The following is a 21,097-nucleotide window of genomic DNA, read 5'->3' on the forward strand; positions in this document are numbered from 1 at the left end:
TCTAGAGAGAACTACATTATTTATGAGAACGTGAGAACCATCAAATCTAATGCATTCACTGTAAAAATTAATGCATTCGCTGTTAAAATTAATGAACTCAAAAAAATAAAAAAAAATTGCTCCCTTCAGGATTCGAACCCAGGATCTGCATTCATCCAACAAGATGATACATCCACCGTAGATCTTGATAATCGAATTGCTGAAAATGGTTCTCCGTTATTTTTTTATTTATGGTTCTTTCTTGAACCTCTCCCTATATATATATATATATATATATATATATATATATATATATATATGTCGCAGCCCCAGTTCCATCCAACAAGATGATACATCCACCGTAGATCTTGATAATCGAATGGCTGAAAATGGTTCTCCGTTCTTTTTTTATTTATGGTTATTTCTTGAACCTCTCCCGATATATATATATATATATATATATATATATATATATAGGGTGTGGTTCTAGAGAGAACTACATTATTTGTGAGAACGGGAGAACCATCAAATCTAATGCATTCACTGTAAAAATTAATGCATCCGCTGTTAAAATTAATGCACTCAAAAAAATAAAAAAAATGCTCCCTTCAGGATTCGAACCCAGGATCTGCATTCATCCAACAATATGATGCATCCACCGTAGATCTTGATGATCGAATGACTGAAAATGGTTCTCCGGTCTTCTTTTATTTATGGTTCTTTCCTGAACCTCTCCCTATATATATATATATATATATATATATATATATATATATATATATATATATGTCGCAGCCCCAGTTCCTCCGCCACCAGCCCCTAGTCAGTTTCCATTAAAATTGTTGTTAATTCCAGTTTATTAAATCAATTATTAGATATTTATTTTATCAGTAAAACCAAAGTAAAAGATATTTACTTATTTTACTTTATTGATTTAGTTGATATGTATGAAAAATATATTTTGAAATGAGAGTGGAAGAGGTTTGTGTTGATTTTATATTTTAGTGTGTGTTCAATTGCACAAGATTTGGACCTGCAGATTCTAACAGGATGGAAGCTTTGAACAGCCGGCTCCAATTTCAGCGCTTTTATTTTTATAAGGTTAGGGGGCTAAGAAGCTCTTGCTTGCTGCTTGTATGTTGAATGCTATTTTTTTTTTCTCTTTTTATTTTGAATTGGGGTTTTAGGGATATATTGTTGGCAGTTCAGTGACAAATAGAAAAGACGATGCTAATGAGCAAATGCCTTATGCTCATAGAATGGGGCTAATTTCAGATTAATATTTCAAGGTAATTAATATGAGAATCCAGACTCAAACATAAAAATAGGAAGCTTAATTAATGATTTGAAGGATAACTTTTCATTTAAATCATCAACTTTGATCCAATTTTTATATTCTAGCCTTGTTGTAATTTTAAAAGTCTGCCCCTTCTTGAATTTTTTATCTTATTTCTGATTAAGTTCTTATTCTGATTTTAAATTAAGCAAAAAGTGATACAAATTCAAAGTTTTAAACATTATTATAAACGTGCATTTTGTGAAATCACATAGCCACTACTAGAATCCGTTATCTATGAGCAAAAAAACCGTTGTGTATAGTGGTGTTATCTATGATACATATCATAGACAACGGTTAAAAAACCGTTATGTATGTGAGAATAGATAACGGTACGAGACGCTCATACATAACGGTATGAAACCGTTATCTATAATGATTATACATAACGGTTTATACCGTTATGTATGAGGATTTTTCCGTTATGTATTAGAATTTTATTTTTATTTTTTTAATCATAGTTAACAGTTTTTTGCACTTTTTATAACGGTTTTAACCGTTATCTTTGATAGAAATACATAACAATTTTTTGCACTTTTTATAACGGTTTTAACCGTTATCTTTGATAGAAAATACATAACGGTTTTTTGCACTTTTTATAACAGTTTTTTGCACTTTTTATAACAAGAATATATTTTTTTAATTTTCCTTTTATTTATCGCAAAAATTAAATTAATAGTTCTAAAATAACAAAATGACATTGACATAGATAACATATAATATATAACATTCAAAATATTATAATCACACAATATTCATACATTATCATCCAAAATCTTCATACATAATGTTTTGAGCCCAACTCAAAAAAAAAAAAAAAGGGATTTTCATCGAATTTCTATTCATGGTGTAACACCACTGTAATCTCAATGGAGCCACAACACCACCTAACTCACCACACCACCATTTCAAAGGAACTTCACATGAACTTAAGCTCATCAAAATCTTCGGTCATCTGGAGCAGCAGAAGATGAGGTTTTTCATTGTTGTTGTCCCTCAAGAATAAGTGCTTCCGTGTCCTGCGCAGTACACCCGAAGCATGCAACGCTGCTTTCTCCAAGCTGCAAAAACTGCAAAGCACCCGGGATCTGCAACAAGATCATCATCAAGCCCCATAAATAACTAAAAAGGACGAGAAATTAAATGGCAATTTGGTTTCAAGATTTCATCAGGTTGTTCAATGTCAATGCCTAGCTAGAATGACAACTAAAAATCATAAACGCCATCTATGCTTCATGAAATCAGAGCGATGAATATGAAAAAATAGATACCAAATCAAAGTACCAAAATATCAAATTTCAAGCTATCTGCTAGTCCTATGAAAATACTTTACATTTCATTTAATAATAAAAGCTTCACATGATTAAGTTTAGCAAATAAAATGAAACTAAGCAATATTCCATGTACCCAACTACAATAACAGAGTAAAATTCGAAACAAATTCAAGCAAATCTGTAATTCTAATTCTAAAAACATAAGAAAAAGACTACTGTAATTCTAATTCTGAGAGAGAGGGCTTACCGTGTGCGGTGTGCGTGAGTTGCCGACGGACAGATGGACGACGGTCTGAAAAGGAACGGCACTTCCAATATCAGCCTTCTTCAGACCAGGAGTATCGTTTAATTAAGTAACTTGCAGCAACACTGAAACCAGTATCTTGCATTACAAGACATAACGAAGAGTAAATGTACATCTTTCGGGTCATAGAACTGTAAGAGCCTACTGTAATTCTAATTCTGAAAGAGAGGGTTTACAAGTTATAACTATATATTGTCGATTTCATCAAAAATGGAGCTAATAAAACAGTAAAAACACCATGTTCCTCTTTACCCATGTTTCCTGCATTGAGATGCATTTCAACTAATAAAAGAAAGAAAAAGTTTGGTTCCTTAACATTATCATATACATGTCAACTAAATACAATGAAAAATCAAATTAGACAAAGTCATAGGTTAACAGACTAACACCACATCTAATTGGTGCAGACATATATAGTAAAGTAAATAACTTGTGTTGTTTGTCAATCTTTGCATCCAAAATGTAACTAGGGAGGGTTATTGCTATCAAGTCAAAATTTGCAACGAATAGCTACTTAATCTACATCTTCTCTTTCCATAATAGTTGTAATCACCACTCAACTTCTCATTTAACTATTTGTTGAATCCAGTCGACAACAACAAATCATATTATATCAACAAACAAGGAAAGAACTCTTTGAGGTAAGAAAAAAAAATCCAATATCTGAACTGAACTTGTCTTCGTCCAACCAAGCTCCAACAAAGGATCCATACCTTGATTCGTGATGCTCGCAGCCATCTCCTCCCACAATTGATGGCTTCTCATGGCCAATTCCCATTTCTTGCTCCCTGGGATTTTGTGAACCCTCCATATGTAATCCTGCCCTGAACTCAGCAAATTAGCTCAAATTCCAAACACAATAACGAAGTGAGAAAGAATTTTATTTTATTTTTACCCGAAGACCCATCTTTCTGACCCGTTTCTTATCTTCTTCACAGCTAGGGTTTGAAAACCCTAGCCCGCCGCCGTCGTACACTCGGCCGCCGTCTGGATGGCCGCCGAAATGCACTTCCACGTCTCGATCATTCACCGTCCACCGCCAGCGTTGCTACGACTTGTCTCTGCAAACTCCCCGTCGCGCGAGGATGGTCTGCAGTCCTCTGAAGAGCCTCTGTCCGACGCCTATCACCGCCAATAGCACAAGCCCAACGCTCGCCTTGCTCGGCCTGCTTTGCTGCTGCGGACAGAGGGCGGCGGTGGACGGCATCTCCGACGGCGACAAGAGCTGAGAGATAGAGAGGGTACTAGGCGACGTCTTCGATTTGGGGAAATTTGGTGGGGGTGGTTAGGGGTTTGATTTTTTATAATAAAATTAAATTTAAAAATAAGTATAAAAAATAATACATAACAGTATTGAGGTGCTCATATATAACGGTTAAAATAACCGTTATAAAAGGATGCTCATAGATAACGGTCGGCCTAACGGTTTTGTAGTACCGTTATGTATGCAACTAATAGATAACGCACAAACATAACGGAATAACTTAAACCGTTATCTATGAGTATGGAGAACACTACATAGATAACGGTTTTTTGTCAAACCGTTATCTATACCTAAAAGTGCGCTCATACATAACGGTTTTTTCAAAAAACCGTTATGTATTAAGTGTTATGTATGTATAATTTTGTAGTAGTGAGCTTGTTTGAAGTTGTTATGGCTCAAGTATATATAGAATGCCAAAATGGAATTATGGATGTGGAGAAATAGATGTGTACATGGAATTTCTTGTTTAGATTGATTGCCAAATACTCTCTTACTTGCTCAGAAACTTGCGATTGAGATTTAAACATGTTTTCTTTTGTTGTGAAGGTATGTTGGAATCTTAACACAGTTAGGGCATGATTGTTTGTCAGGAAAGTAATCTGAATTGAGATTGTTATTCCCAGGAAAATGATTCCATGGAAAATGAATCCTAATAAATTCATTATCCAGTGTTTGGAAATATCAAAAATAAATTGTTAGGATTCTGGATTGTATCATTAAATAAATATATTCAATTAATATATGTAATAATTAAAGTGATATTTACCCTTAATTTTCAATAATTCAGAATATAATTTTCAAGGTTTAAATATTATTTTCAATAATTCAGAATATAATTGATAGTGTGAAAATAGTTCGGGGTTTAAAGTGATATTTGCCCTTAATTTTATAGTAACAACAAAGTACATTATTAAGATTAAATAAATGATTTATAATTCTAAAATTAAATTCATTTTTTTTCTTAGATAATAATAATAATAATAATAATAATAATAATAATAATAATAATAATAATAATAATAATAATAATAACAATAAGTATGATTCATAATTCTAAGAATTAAATTATGATTTCTTAAAATAATTCATGAATTAATTATTATTAATAATAATAATAATAATAATAATAATAATAATAATAATAATAATAATAATAATAATAATAATAATAATAATAATAATAATAATAATAATAATTCTCATTTTATAAAAAAATAATATTGGATATATATGTAAGTAAGAATCCTGAGAATGAGGAAAAAGAATACTTAAGAAAAGCTAGGAATAAGAATCCTGGAAAGTTGTACTACTTTCCTTATTTTCAGAATTCTTATTACTTTCTCTATCTGACAAAAATTTAACCAAACACAGGAATTTAATATTTTGGAATCAGATTACTTTCCCAGGACAGAATCCGTGTCAAACAAACATGCCCTTAGAGATTTTGTGGTTATGAGAAGTAAAGGGCAACCTGTATACAACTTTTGTGTAACCGTTGATGATGCTACCATGGCTATCTCAAATGCCATTAGGTGAGTACTACAACCTAATACAAATGTTTCTTACTTTATTGTTTATAGTTGTCTATGGTATTGGTATGTAACGGTTAGTATTCGCATTCAGAGCTGAAGAGTACTTGCCAAATACTTTGAGGTAAGCATTGATATTTTGTTACCTAGGTGCGTTTCTTTGGAATGATGTAAGTTGGATCTGATATCTTTAGTTTTTTTTTCCCGAAAAAAGGCGTGTTCACGCTTGTATTGCAATTTTATGTAGAAAAACTAATTATCATATAAGCGTGATCAAGTCATTCTGTATATGGTCTTCAAAATACTATGCAGTGATTGATTGTTGAAATGATAGTTCAGAAATGAACGTAATCACGCCAATTGTCTACTTATGCTTAGTATTATTCCTTTGTAGAAAATTAGCGATCGGAATAGAGAGAATAGAAAAAGGAGAAAGCCGACTTTGTACATGTGGAGATGGATTGAAGCCACTATCCAAAAGATGAGAGATGATTAATCTTGATTTGCAAAATGAGAATGAAGAGCTGAAGAAAAAGAATGAAGAGTTGGCCTCTCGGTTTGAGTATTTAGAAGCTCAAATTAGCTACAATCTCAAGTAGAAGATCTTTTGAGAGCTAACTCCCTGCTATCATTCAAGGCCTAAATCAAAGTAGTCAAATACCGAGTTCTAATTAATGTAAAGTTAGTTGACTATGTTTATCTTTTATTTATTAGAAAGACATCGTTTTATGATGTTTCATAAATATGCTTCTGCCTCAATTTCGCAATTTGTATATGACTTTTTAGTGTGATCACGTCTTTACTTAAAGAAGCTTATGCATTAATTTTGCAATTCGATCTAGTATTTTTAGAAATAAATGTGATCACGTCTTTTCTTAAAGAAGCCTTTACATCAATTTTATAATTCGATTTTTTTGAAATAAATGTGATCACGCCCTTTTCTTAAAGAAGTTTTTAATATTAAAATAATTCCTATAATTATACATGTATAGTGACGATTATAACATGTGACTAAATGATTATGTTTTAATGACGATAAAAACATGCGACTATAGGTTGGTTTATATAGTGACGATAGAAATCATGTCACTAAATGAGAAAATTGTAGTGACGACAAATACATTGTGACTATTGACTGAAAAATTTAGTGACGTTTGTATCATGTCACTAAATTACATAATTACAGCGACAACAATATCATGTCACTGCAAACAGAAACTATTGTGACAAACTTCAAACGTGGCTACAAATTTCAAAATATAGTGATAAAAGTAAAATCGTCACAATTTAATCATATTCAGTGGCAACATCATCCGTGACAATAAATAGATTTGCAGTGACAATATTTTTTCGTCGTCACTGTAACTTTTAGCGACGGTTGATATAGCCACGACTTACCGACGACCACAAAAGTTGTCACTAGGATGCTTTAGTGACGACTTTGACACATATAGTGACAAAAATTGTCGCCACTAAAACCCTTTTTTTTGTAGTGAAGGATGCAAGTAAGATCACCCTGAGTACCACTTGAAGTAAGCTAAGCTTATCATGAGGGCATTATTTTGAAATACCAATTATATGAGCTTTCAAATAACAATGATGATATGACTTGATAAATGTTTTGAGATGATTTATGATTTGAACATTTGACTTGCCAATTATTTCGATAATGAGCTTGTTTGATACCCTCTACTGATGGGACGAATTCGGTCCTGCCTCAAGCTGGATTTGTGCACAGAGATGACTGTGAGCCGTCTATCGGGTCGGCCGGTCACGGTACTCGAGAGGGAGGCCTACTTCTCGGTACCTTTGATGATGAATCATAGATGTGGTACTTACATGTTGAGTATTTTAATTGCGCAATCATTCATTTGATATTTATGATGCTTATATTTGAGATTTAGCTTTCACAGGTTTATTTATACTAAAACCGCTGTGATCTGCTTAAAACTGTGGCAAGTTCAATCTATAGTTCTAATGAGCAAGTTTCATTTATTTTTCGGGTTATGTCCACTGAGTATTCTGTACTCAAGCCCTGCATGTATTTCTAAATGTGCAGGATAAGCAAGGATGGAGGGTGGCCTGGTGTTGGCGGGGTTGTTATTTCGGATGTTTACTATCTACCGTATTTTCATTTCATATGGTAGCATTTTGATTTTGGAGTTTATTTTAGACTTAATCAAGGAATATACTCTCAGCCATATGTCTCCATAGATATAGTCTGATCCCCTTTTCTTGTGTTACTCTGCATAATACGAATCCTTGTAAATATTGAGCTATATCTGCTTTGTAAATGATGACGAGAATCTCGATACTTTGGCGTTATAAAGATGCCGATGTTTTTGTCTTGAAAAGTTATTATGTTGCTAGAATTAGCAAGAGTTGTTATTTTGCTTCCGCTTGATGTTGAGTTAGTTTTCCCCAGTCTTTATTCCTTTATTTTATTTAGTCGTATCGATACCCGATCTACGCTATCAATGGCTAGACGGTGGGCTGCGACAAGTTATGACTGATTCATCTAATGCTGGCTACGTGGTATCAGAGGACTGATACTAAAGTCAAGTATCAGTTGACATTCTTCCTTGGACTGAAACTCCAACGTTAAAAGGAAGCCACACACTCAAAGTACCGCCGCATTAAATGCCTAGATACAGAGGATCGTCCTTTCTCTACAGAGCATTCTTTTTTGACGATTACCTTTTCAGAGACGTCGTCTCTCTTGTACCAGAGTAGCCGTTTCTCACCAAATAAGGAACCTCGAAGATTGAAGCCTCAGCCAAGTTCGAATTTCTCTCCAACGGATGAATTTTTGAAGACCATCTCCGCCAACGGATCTATTCAAGACCTCTCCTATAAATGGAGCTCGAGGATCACTTCAATCTTCACCGATTCAAATACACAAGCTGAAATGCTACCGAAATCGACACTCGGCCAATCAAAGTCTTCCAAAGTTTAAATCGAAGAAGAGAATCCTAAAGCCAAAATCAATCTACTACTGATTACATATATTGTCTTAGAACCTTAGGCAAATATAATTTATCCAAAGCCTAAGTTGTTGATTACAGAGAGCCTGTTCTCTGTATCTAGTTGGTAGTTTTTGAACCTCCTTTCGACTGAGCGAAAAGAGTGTTTCAGTAGTGTGGAGTTTAGACCAGTGTTCTGACTCCAAAGAGATCTTAGTACCTAGTGCATGCTAAGTAATAGAGAAATCCAACACGGTGTGTTGGTACTGAAAAGTGTATTTTCAGTTCAAGGTTTGCTGTGCACCCGTAAATATAAGCCTAGAGTATTTGTCAGTGTGATCAACTGACCGTGGACGTAGGAATTGAATTCCGAACCACGTAAAAACCCCTTTCTCGTTTATCGCTTTCAGTCATTACTTTCTTATCTGTGCACAAACTCTTTGTTAACTGAAACTGATAAATTCCAAAGATAAACTAAAATCTTGACAACATGTTAATCACAAAGACTATTTCAAAAGATAAGTTTTTTGCTGCCAGTGTTATTAGTCTAACTGATTAATCTTCGGATAGTCAGTAAGATTCATAACACTCCTCTGATCAAATCTAAGACAGATGAACCTCTACGAGTATATCAGTCAAAGCCTAGTGCTTAACTGATATCTTCACTGAAGTTATTTCAGTATCAGTCTTCAACCTTCGCTTGACTGATATCTTCTTTAATTGCTTACATCTTTCAAACTCGTCAGTATCAGTTAACTTCTAAAGGTTGTCTTGTGTGATTTGAAAAATAGCCTATAGGTGTATTTCTCCCCCCCCCATACATCTATTCTAAACCTTCCGAGACCTAACAATAAATTTCATCAAAAATAAATTTAAAATGAATATGTTATGAATATTTTCAAATTTAAAATGTTTTAATTTCTCTTTGTTTTCTTTTTCTACATTAATTTTATTTCATTTTTATTGGGCACTTAGTGAAATATCCTTGCCCTAGTTTTGATTATACCAAAATCGTTAAGGTTTCCTTGTAATAGACTATAACTTTTCGAACTCAAGTGTTAGAGTTCTTTTTCTAGTTTAGCTACTGTTCTGAAGACTGAAGACAGGAGGACTGAAGACTGAAGACTGAAGAACTCAACCGATGTAGCGATTAAAGGCAGAGTCAAACACTGATGTTTGACTGATCCAGTTTCTCAACTAAAGGAACGAGAAGTACAACAGCTCTGGCGGGGATGCCAGAGTAGACTATGATGCCAGCTTTGGCGGGGATGCCAGAACAGACAAGGTTGCCAGCTTTGATATGGCAGCCAGAGCGTAGAAGTGTGCCAGAGATGACCAGACGGCCAGAGCAGAGAAGAGCGCCAGAGCTGAGAAGAGCGCAAGAGTTGATAAGGCGGCCAGAGCAGAAATTTTACAAATCCACTACACCATATCAACCACCGAAAGCTATCCAATGTCCCAGCCTGCCTCTGCCACCTTCGATTGTTGATCCAACCCAACCACTACCGAAGCAAGGAGATCCAGGCAGTTTCATTATTGGTATTGGTTTGGGTAGAGCTGGAGAGTTCTCGGGCATGTTAGACTTGGGTGCGGCAGTCAATTTGATGCTGTTTGCTATATTTCAGAAATTGGGTAGGAAGGAAGAAGAGCTTAAATGTACGAATATGAAACTTCAGCTAGTTGACGGAGCAATTTGCAGCACACGTGGTCTTTTAGAGGACGTCGAAGTCACGATGAGAGGAATCAAGGTGCTGGCAGATTTTGTGGTGCTCGAGGCAGGGCAAGGTATTATAGGAGAGAACGGCCAGCTTGTTCTGCTTGGCCGGCCTTTTATGGCTACTACCCAGACGCGCATTGATGTGGGTTCTGAAACTTTGAGTATGGCCGGGTCAGGTAGATCAGTAACGTTCTCAGTTTTCGAGAAGAAACCTGTTATTTCTACTTCTTTAATGCATATCTGTTCTTTTGTTGAGATTTCTGACCATGTGGAAGAAGTGGAAATTTTTAGTGCTAACAGTCTTTTGCCAGCTCTGCCCAGTACTCCAGCTCTGAACATTTCGCCAGCTCTGTCCACTACTCCAGCTCTGACGTTGGACGCCAGAGCAGAAATTCTTTCGCCAGCTCTGACGAGCCCAATTTTGACGAGCCCAGTTCTGACGAGCCTAGCTCTGAATAGTCCGCCAGCTCTGGAGAACACTTGCCAAAATTTTGCTGAGGAGAAATTGATGAGCTCAAGCCCGGAAGAGGACGAAATAATACAAGAATTTCTTGACAACCTGCTAGATGAGGTGGCCATTGAAGAAGAATATTTGGACAAGCTGCCACTCGAAGTTAATGCAGTGAAAGAACTTCCGACTCTCTTAAAAGAGGCCGCAGTTAAAGAAGAACGGGCTGATGTGCTGAAATGCAACGATGATGTCATGCAAGAATTGCAAAGTGTACCGCCCTTGGAGAAGAAAGAAGAGAGCTCTCGATCTAGCTCTTGGTTCGAGAGAGTGATGAATGTGATGAGCACTGCTTGCTCATTAAGAGGACCCGTAGCTGAAATGGAGGAGGAAGTGTTATCAAAAGGATTAATTCAGCTGATGTTTCATAGTGATTTTGGTTAAGGGTTCCTCTAAGTCGGGCTGGCTACTTTAAAACTAGCGCTTGGTGGGAGGCAACCCACTGTTGGTTTGGTTTTTGTTTACGTTTTTTCTTGTTCTTCGTTTTTCGCTTTTTGTGTTTTTCTTGTCTTAGGTTGCTTGTGCGGTTGCTTTGATTCTGGGTGCTAATGTTTTTGTTTCCAGAGCTGCAATTCTACTCTGACTTTGCCGCCAGCGCTGAAGAATGCCAGCGCTGAAAAGTCCAGATCCAGATCTGAAGTTCCACTCTAAAAAGGTCGAGCGCTGACATTTCTACTCTGCCGAAGACCGCAAACCCTACTTTTTGCCGCCTCTCACAGTGCTTACGTTTTTTCATCGCCTATGATCAGGGACGTATTCTAACTCCTTTTATTTTGTGCCCTGAGGACATGGCATTCTTTAAGTGTGGGGTGGGGGTGTCTTGATTTGTTTTGCTTATGCTTTCGATTGGACGATTGGTCCCTTTATTCTTAGCTTGCTCTTTGATACTTGCGATTTCTTTTATAAATTTGTGGAAGAGAAGATGGTTTTCGATGTGATTTTCGGGTTTGTGATTGAATGGTGGTTATTCTTGTTTTACTCTTGATGTATGTTTCTTGATTGTGCAAAGAATTATGAGTTTTGTTGCAACACGATTGTAAGTAAGTAAAACGTGATTTGTCTAGTAGATGGTGGAAGGAGTGTTTTCATTGTGATTACCTATGATCGTATCCTTATCTATGAAATGTGTAAAATGTTGGACGAATTGCCAGCTCTGAAAAGGCCAGCTCCGAAACATCTGGCCAGCTCTGAAAATGACAGCTTTGAGTCTCTACTCCTCTACTTTAACTATGATGATTTACATGCATTTTTCGCTCCTTTATCGCGTTGTTCTTTAGTGTTTTGGGCGTTTCTTGTTGAGTGTTGAGTTGTCTATTGTTTAAATTGCATATTTTTGTAGAATAGACTACTCGTCCGTGTTCGTGCTGTTCTTACAGGTTTTGGACTTGAATTGGGCTGATTTTGAGGATAGTAGAGAGAAGTACATGCAGAGACGAGTCCGTAGGCGAAAATGGAGGTCGATTCGGATACCGAACGAGGAAGAACAAGCATCGGGAAGTTCACGGGTCGGAGCGCACGTGCTGGAGGTCGCGCGGTCCGAGCATGCGGCCGAATGCCACGGCCGCGCGATGGAGCAGAGCCTACTGGAGGACCGCGGGGGCCAGGCGTGCGGCCGCGCGAGCCGGCCGCGCAAGTCGCCGAGTTTCCGCCCAAAATTCATTTTTTTCATCTATATACGCGATTTTGGGGTATTTTTGAGTCCTACTTGACCTAGGGCATATAAATACTCCCCAAGAACTTATTCTAAAGGATCTTTTATCACTTTTTATCATATTTTATTTTTCCTGAGAGCTGAGAGAGACGGAGAACGGAGCGAGAGCAAGAACTGAAGATTCTCAATACTACTACGGTTTTTCTTGTGGATGTTTATTTGTTTTATTGAGAATTGTATTCTAGTTCATATGTCTATGTGTGGCTAGAATCCCTTTTTCCCAGGGTTTAGGGAGTAGGCATGGTTTGAATTTCTGACTGTTTGTTTCAATTAATTGAGATTGTTATTCCTTTTTATGTTCTTGTTATAATTGTTCGCTTTATTGATTGGCCACCAATTTAGCATAATCATAGGTTTTAATTTGAGATCGGGAGATGATAATTATTACCTGAACTAAGAACATAGAACACATTTATTTTAATTCTAAAAGTAATTGATAACTGCGAGGGCATTAATCCTAGGAACTTTTAGGAGTTACATGTTAGAAGTGCGATCTAGGGATGGTAGCCTTGCGTGTAATCAACGGTTTGTATGCCACGGGAGTGGGTATGGACTAGCTTAGAGATTGCCTTAGGAATCGTCTTATTAATTGAATTGAACATGTTAGTTAGGAGAATCTGTTGAAACCTTTGCCTTGGGAAATCTTCTCTTTTTTGTTTCTCTGTTTCGGAGCTTGTTTTATTTTGTTTTCTGTTATTTATTTATTTAGTTTTAAAACCAAAACTCTCAATTTTGATTTTCCAGATAGAGGAATAATAATCTAGGATATGTATTGATAATAATTAGTCTCTGTGGAATACGACCTTGATTGCTACTGTACACAATTGCACCCGTACACTTACGGCGTGTTAAATAAATTAGCGAACATATGAGCATGGAAAACCACGTGAAAAGACTTTGGATTACATCCAAATGGTTTTATTTCCTGAATTATGGCTCAACTGTCGAAATCTAAGTGATTAAGCACATAAAGTGTGAAAAATGGTGATATTGATTATAAAGGCGATCACATTAGGAAATTCACTTCTAGCGGAGAATTGGATCTGATCGAATTACTTGCATTATTTCCTGAATTATTTTGTTGCTTCTTAAACTTTAAGTTGCTTGCATGATCGAGAGATGTGTGTTGATTGAAAATTTTTTAATTGACTTGTTGAATGTTTGGATGGAAATAATCATCGTTGAAACGCTCTCTTCCTAGGATTCATACTGATTTTGCTTGAGGACAAGCAAAAGGCTAAGTGTGGGGGTTGATTAAGGCCTAATTGTTCGTATTTTGGGGGTTTGCATGTGCTTATTTTAAGTTGAATATTCTGGAAATTGGTGCGTTTATGGGTTTGTTTTATGCTTTGCAGGAGATTTTGATTTTATAGATGGAAGAGTGTGATGTTGGAGATTTTGGGTGAAAATTATGTATTCTTGCGCAAACCAGAGCAGAGCTGAAAAGCTCGCGCCAGAGCAGAGCTGAAAAGGCGCATGACAGAGCAGAGCTCACATCGTCAGACCAGAACTTATATCTCCAAAGCTGAACTTCCCTAGCTGAATTCTCCAGAGCAGAACAAACTTGTCAGAGCCAAAGTTAAAAGTCGACAGAGCTCTGGCATATCTTTCCAGAGCCGCTTACGTTTCCAGAGCTATGATTTCTCGCCAGAGCTAAGATTACTTGTAGAGCACGCTGCTTTGGACTTTCCTTTGAATGCACGATGCTTATCTTCAAGAGTTCAGTTTTGCAAGGCCGAGTTTGATGATAATTAGGGTTGATGGAAGTCTATAAAAGGGGCTTGAACGTGAATCAAGAAATACATCCTTCTACCTCCGGCACTTAGTTAGAATAAATCCTTTGCCCTAATCTTTAGTTTTCGCTAGGTAACCAAAGACTTTAGATTTTTATTCTCGAATTCTGTTCTAGTTAGTTTATTATAGTTCTTTCAATTCACGTTTTAGTTAGTTCTTTGTTTAGAGTTGTAATCAAGTGACAGGTTGCTTCTCGAGACGTTTTATGGTATTTCGTATTTATTTTAATTTACTTGCTTTGTTACGTTTATGCTTTGCATTCAATTATGCTATTTCAATTATGCAATTTCAATTCTGCACTTTAAATTATGCTTTGCTTTAAATTTTGCAATTTCATTATGTTTATGCTTTCCTTTAAATTCTTCACTTTAGTTTCATGCCTAGTAGATTAGAAGCTTTAAGTTACAAGTCTTTAAATTCTTAAGTTGCTTTGTTCGTTTAATTCTTGCCTAAGGTTTATAGTTTCTTTATGCTTGTGTTTTATGCTTTCGTTCTTTCATGCCTAGTTAATTACAAGTTTAAATTCACGTTAAGTTTACTTTATAAGTTTTAGTTTAATAATCAAGTTTACTTCTTTCTTGTGACATAATTAAAAGCCCTTAAAGATCTTCCTTGAGAGACGACATTGGGTTAATTTACCACTGCTAGAGTGTCCTTGTCCTATTGCAAGTCAATCTAGAGGTGTTTCTAGTTGAGTCAGCAGGCCACGTGGATTCAGCGGACTGATATTAAAGTCAAGTATTAGTTAACATTCTTCGTCGGACTGAACCTCCAAAGTTAAAAGGAAGCCTCACACTCCCAAATACAACCACATTAAATGTAGAGATTTCAAGGATCGTCCTTTCTCTGCAGAGCATTCTTTTTTGGTGATTACCTTTTCAGACGCGCCTTACCTCCTGTACCTGAGTAGCCGTTTCTCACCAAACAAGGAACCTCGAAGATTGAAGCTTCAGCAAGATTCAAAATACACTCCAACAGATGAATTCTTGAAGACCATCTCCGCCAACGGATCTATTCAAGACCTCTCCTTTAAATAGAGCTCTAGGATCACTTCAATCTTCACCGATTCAAATACATAAGCTGAAATGTTGCCGAATTCGTTACTCAGCAAATCAAAGCCTTCCAAAGTTTGAATCGAAGAAAAGAATCACAAAGCCAAAATCAGTCCACTACTGATTGCACACATTCTCTTGGAACCTTAGGCAAATATTGTATATCCAAAGCCTAAGTAACTGATTACAAAGAACTTGTTCTTTGTAATCTAGTTGGCAAGTTTTTGAACCTCCTTTCAACCGACCAGATCGAGTGTTTGAGCCGAGAGGAGTTCAGATCAATGCTCTGACTCTGTGAGATCTTAGCAGTCGCAGGGTGGACATAGGTTTTGTCTCAGCGAACCTAAGAGTGAGAAATCTAACCCAGTATGTTGGTACTGAAGATTAGATCTTCGGTTGTTTTGGTTTGCTGTGAAGCCGTAAGCACAAGCCCAGAGTTTTTGTCAGTGTTATCAACTGACCGTGGATGTAGGAATTAGATTCCGAACCTCGCAAAAAATTCATTTGTCGTTTATCGCTTTCAATCTTTACTTTCTTATCTGTGAGCAAGCTCTTTATCAACTTAAACTGATTAACTGCAAAGTGAAACTAAATCTTGACAACGTGCTTAATCTCAAGGGCTATTTCTTAAGTAATTTTTTCCGCTGCCACTGCTATTAGTCTAACTGATAAATCTTAGGATAGTCAGTAAGATTCATAACATTCCACTATTTTACAAACCTGACTGAAGCCTAACGCATATCAGTTAAAGTCTAGGACTTAACTGATAACTCTTTACAGAAGAAAGAATCAGTATCAGTCACCAACCAAAGTTTTACTAAACTCTTTTACTGTCAAAGGTAGTGTTGGTTTGTCTTAAGTTTTAAAATAGCCTATAGGTGTATTCCTCCCCCCCATTCACCTATTCGAGACCTTCCGGGAACTAACAATTGGTATCAGAGCGGGTTGTTCGCAAGAACAATTTGCTTTGACCTGGTTCTACTTAAGGTTCTACTTAACTAGATCCTCTATGGAAGGGTTGTCAAAAGCTTTTCTTTAAAAACTTTCTCTTTCTTCCCCTTGTTAAGTGCTCATTCTCTGTTTTCTTTCTCTCTTGTTATGTCTTCTAACCCCTGCAGTTGCACCTCATTTTCACAATCCAGAAAGGATAAAGACTAGCAGTTCGAGAAAGGAAAGGCAAGAAGTATCAGAAGACTCAAGTTCATCATCAGAATTCCCTACTTCAGAACATGATCTTCTTGAAATTAAAGAAGTTGATCAAGCTTTAACTGCATATAGTGATCAAAGAATGATTCTTAAGAACGTCCTTGTGAAGAAACAAAGATTGGAAATGATGATCGCCAAGACTGCCTCAAGAATGAATGAATTCTCCCTGATTCCTACTGAAGAAGAAGAAGAAGAGGAACTGGCTATTGAGTATGCCAGATTGGAAAACTTGATGCAGACAAGTCAGAATGAGAGAGATCAATTCATACAACTTCTCAGAGACGTAGATGCAAATCTCATTTGGACGAGAAGAGAACTTGACATGGCGTTGATTACAATGGCAAATGCAAGAGTCAAGAAAGATAAATGGGTTGAATTCGACATGAAGGAAGACAAAGTAAAGCTCTTCCCATCCATCTCTCGTGAAGTTTATCTGAGTAAGAAATAGATAAAAGATGACAAGGGAAAGAAGATTCTGACTATACATCCCTCATTGTCAACCGAGCATCAAGAAATAAGATCAGTCATCTCAAGTTTCTCCTCAACTCCACATCAAACGAGGATAATGGAAAAGAAAGATGGAGAATGAAGAGAAGATTGAAGAGGAAGAATCAGAAGAGCACATGCATCAAAAGATCAGTCAAAGAACTGAAGATTCAATTGAAGTTTTCGCAAAAGGCATCAGTCAAGGATATCAGTCAACGACAAAAGAAGGATCAAACCTCAAGTTCAACCATCATCAGTAATCAACTGACTCGTTTAATTAGTTGACTCGAAAACATCCTTCTCAATTCTAAGAAATGTTTGACTAAAGTGTTTTAATGTTTTATTTGGAATGATGTAAGTTATCTGCTTTGTGTATGCTGATCTTATTTGGTTTACTAAGAATCTTTTTATATTTTATTTTAAAGCAGTTAACTCCACGATCTCACGATCCCGCTCTTTTTACTAATAAGCGAAATCCTCGACACGTGTTGACCTTCTATTTGTCCAGATTTTAAAAGATCATTGAAACTGCCTTGGGCACATTTTCCCATAATTCCATTAAAATCGATTCATCTTCTACAAGGATTCACTCAATCCCTCAGACTCTATCTTCTGCAAATCTCTCACCTTGATTAGTCTTGAAATCCACAGTTTTTCATCGGTGAGATACACTCTAAACTTTGCAAAAATATCCAAAAATTCTTCACACTAAGGCAAAAATATCCAAATCCGTCAATCAACAATCGGTGTGTCATGATGCTTCGATCACTCTCGAAGCACTTCTGATTCTTGCAGAACATGACAAGATTAATGAAATCCGGAGTCAACATGGCTGGCTCAACTTCCTACATACAGAACCAAGCTTCCTACTCGACGACCAGACCATCATGATGTTCTACGACTCCATAGCGCTAAATGAAGCCACTGGAGATTACACCACAGAAATCGACATCTTCACTTTTGAGGGTTTCACGACCTCAGTGAAACATGTCATTAATGACACGAGAGTGGTAAGGGAAATATTTCATCTCCCCTCCGATGGTCCTGCTCCAACCTTCTCCGACGAAGAAGCTACCAGACTCATAGCGAATGCCTTAAAAGACGAAGCCCCCTCAGACTCAAATATCAAGAATGTCTTAAGCATGTCACGGCTTCACTCTCATCTCAGACCAATCGCTAAGATGATCAAGAAATGCTGGTTTGGCATTCTAGGGTCACCAGATCATCTATCAAGACTCCACAAGTACCTGTTGATTGCACTGATGCAAGAAGGCCCCTACAATTAGGAACAAGCATATCTACGAGTTCTGGCGGAAGAAAAAAGTGAAACACAATCCTCCAAATACCTTCGACAAGGAACAAGAGTGTCATCAATCATCCTACATAGCACCAAGTGGATTCAGTGCTACTGGAAGGATACCACAGAAGTTCCTTCGTCCATCTACCTATTTGAAGATCAGAAGAGCTAAATCAAAGTTCCTCCCATTGTGATCAACGAAACTGATTTATGCTTAATTGTTCTAAATTTTAGGGTTTGCATGAGCTTATTTTAAGATAATCTTCTAGAAATTGGTGCGTTTTATGTGTTATTTTATGCTTTGCAGGACATTTAGGTTTTATAGATGGAATAGTGCAAATTTTGGAGATTTTGGGCTAAGAATCGTGATTATGTGCATACTCTGGACTGCAGAGCTGAAAAGCCCGCTGCAGAGCTGAAGGCCTGCGCCAGAGTGTGAAGGTCCGCATTGCAAAGCAGAGCAGAGCTGCGAAGATAGCTCTGTAGCAGAGCAGAGCCAACATGCAGAGCAGAGCTGAAATCTTCAGAGCTGAACTTCCCTAGCAGAGCTGAAATCTCTAGAGCAGAGCTAACTCGACAGAGCTAAAATATGCGCCAAAGTAAACCCGGAAGAGCAGAGTCAACTTTACAGAGCTGACTTTTCAGCTCTGCACTACTCGCCAGAGTCAACTCTACAGAGCTAACTTTTCAGCTCTGCACTTATCGCCAGAGCTGAATTTTACGGAGCTAACTTATGCAGCTCTGAATGATAGAGTCAACTATACAGAGCTGACTTTTCAGCTCTGCACTTCTCAGAGCGCGCTACTACAGAGCTGATTTTTTTTAGCTCTGCCTTGCCGATGCAGAGCTACGAATTTGGCCAAAGTAGGAGTGTTTTGCAGAGCGCGCATCCAGCTAGAGTTGCCTTATCTTACACGATTTTATTGCCTTTAGAGTTCTACTTTGCATGGAAACTTTCATGGTGATCAAGAGGAATTTGATGTCTATAAATAAGGTTTAATTTTTATTGTAAAAGAATCTTTTGCCCTAATTTTTGACGCCTTTGAGATATTCTTCCCTTGGCAGCCGAAACTTAGGATTTACTTGCTTTCATAGTGTTCGAATTTTCATTGTTCTTAGTTAGGTTTTGATTTAGTTTTGTTCAGTTTTTATGCTTGGCTTGTGATTGAGTGACACGATTACACGTTCAAGACGTTTTCGGTATTTTATAATTCAATTCAATTTATTTTGTTTAAGCATGTTTATATCTTTCGTTCATGCTTATGCTTTCTTTTTAATTATGCACTTTAATTTCACGCCTAGATTAGTTGGTTTTTAATTCACAAGTATTTAATTTCATTAGTTAGGTTTAATTTAAGTTGTTTAAATTCTTGCCTAGGTTAAGTTTAAATTCAAATCAAGTTTAATTTAAGTTTAAGTTTTAATTCAAGTTTTTAGTTTTAAATCTTCTTTTATTGCTTTTTCTCTCGATACTACTGAAAACCCTTTAAGACTTTCCTTGTGAGACGACTTGGGTTAGCTTACACGTTACAATAGATCTCGTCCTATTGCCAGTCAATCTAGAGTAGTGTTTAGGTTGAGTCAAATTTTGGCGCCGTTGCCGGGGAAGGTTTTAGGCGTTTTAATTGTCTCATTTTTATTTGCTTTATTTTGCTTTCCGTTTTTCTTGTTTTTATTGTTCTTCCCGCCGGTGCGTTTGATCCGTTCGTGTAGTGTTGTGTATGCAGGGACGCCGTAGTCTTAAAGGCAAACTTGTGTCTCCGTTGCATAGCACATACGACGGGATTTTCAGGAAGAACAGCTGCGAAGGAGTGTTCGCAGAAGACAGAGCAGACGACTCTGAGTCTGACTCTGCCAGAACTGACGAAGAATACTCTGACTCTGATCCTTCCAGAGCAGAACTGCCAGCGAACTCTGATCCTTCAGAGCAGAACACGGACGCGGCCGAGCAGAACACACCCACGACAGAATACGCAGTAGAAAAGAGGAAGGAAGGCGCCAGCTCTGAATCTGACCAAGCAGAGCAGAATACCAACGAGGAGAAGAAGGTTATGGCACAAAACATGGAGTATATGAGAGACTTCACCAGGCCGGTAATCGGAGATACCAACACGTCAGCGATCGTGCTCCCCACCGCCGTGAGAAACTATAATCTCAAGCCAAATGATTCAAGTTTGTTGCCGGTGTTTCACGGGATGCCGAGTGAGGATGCGCTGCAATTCATCCGGGATTTTTGCACACAAGTGCAAACAATTCCTTTGCTTAATCTCACAGAGGACCAACTCAAGCTCAAGTGTTTCCCCTATGCACTTAAAGACCGAGCGAGGACGTGGATGCTATCTTTGCCGCCCAACTTTATCACTACTTGGGGAGATACTTGTGAAAAATTCATGCTGAAATACTATCCAAGCCACAAGACACAGGAGCTTAGAACGAAAATAATGGAGTTCACCCAAGGAGCGGATGAGCCTTTACATGAAGCTTGGGAGAGATATGAAAAACTCCTCCGCCAATACCCTCAACATCAATTCACTAATGTGATGTTGATGCAATTCTTCTACGATGGGTTAGTGCAAACTGCCCAATTTATGGTGGATAGCACGGCAGGAGGCAACATAGCTCGGAAGACGGCCACAGAGTTTAAAGGGATTTTCAAAACCTTAGCCGAGAGCTCCTA

General features: G+C 37.2%; 1 protein-coding gene and 1 long non-coding RNA gene across 3 annotated transcripts; one reads left to right on the plus strand and one right to left on the minus strand.

The window, feature by feature from the left end:
• The first annotated feature begins 775 nt into the window (after positions 1-775).
• On the plus strand, positions 776-6,445 carry LOC131014019 (glutamate--tRNA ligase, chloroplastic/mitochondrial-like). Of its 2 annotated transcripts, XM_057941957.1 has the most exons (5): positions 776-1,080; positions 4,704-4,724; positions 5,592-5,689; positions 5,781-5,810; positions 6,081-6,445. In XM_057941957.1, exons 1-5 carry the CDS (start codon positions 1,030-1,032, stop codon positions 6,169-6,171), a joined length of 291 nt encoding a protein of 96 aa, XP_057797940.1. In that variant the 5' UTR covers positions 776-1,029; the 3' UTR covers positions 6,172-6,445. The 2 variants fall into 2 exon arrangements, with proteins under 2 accessions (XP_057797940.1, XP_057797941.1); XM_057941958.1 differs by lacking the exon at positions 5,781-5,810.
• On the minus strand, positions 2,458-4,510 carry LOC131014020 (uncharacterized). Its single transcript, XR_009097941.1, has 3 exons — positions 3,789-4,510; positions 3,607-3,717; positions 2,458-2,971 (listed from the first exon to the last, which is right to left on the minus strand). It is a non-coding gene; the product is annotated as an uncharacterized LOC131014020 (long non-coding RNA).
• Positions 6,446-21,097: the final 14,652 nt, after the last annotated feature.

This window comes from Salvia miltiorrhiza, chromosome 3, assembly GCF_028751815.1.
Source record: "Salvia miltiorrhiza cultivar Shanhuang (shh) chromosome 3, IMPLAD_Smil_shh, whole genome shotgun sequence".
Classification (NCBI taxonomy): Eukaryota; Viridiplantae; Streptophyta; class Magnoliopsida; order Lamiales; family Lamiaceae; genus Salvia; species Salvia miltiorrhiza.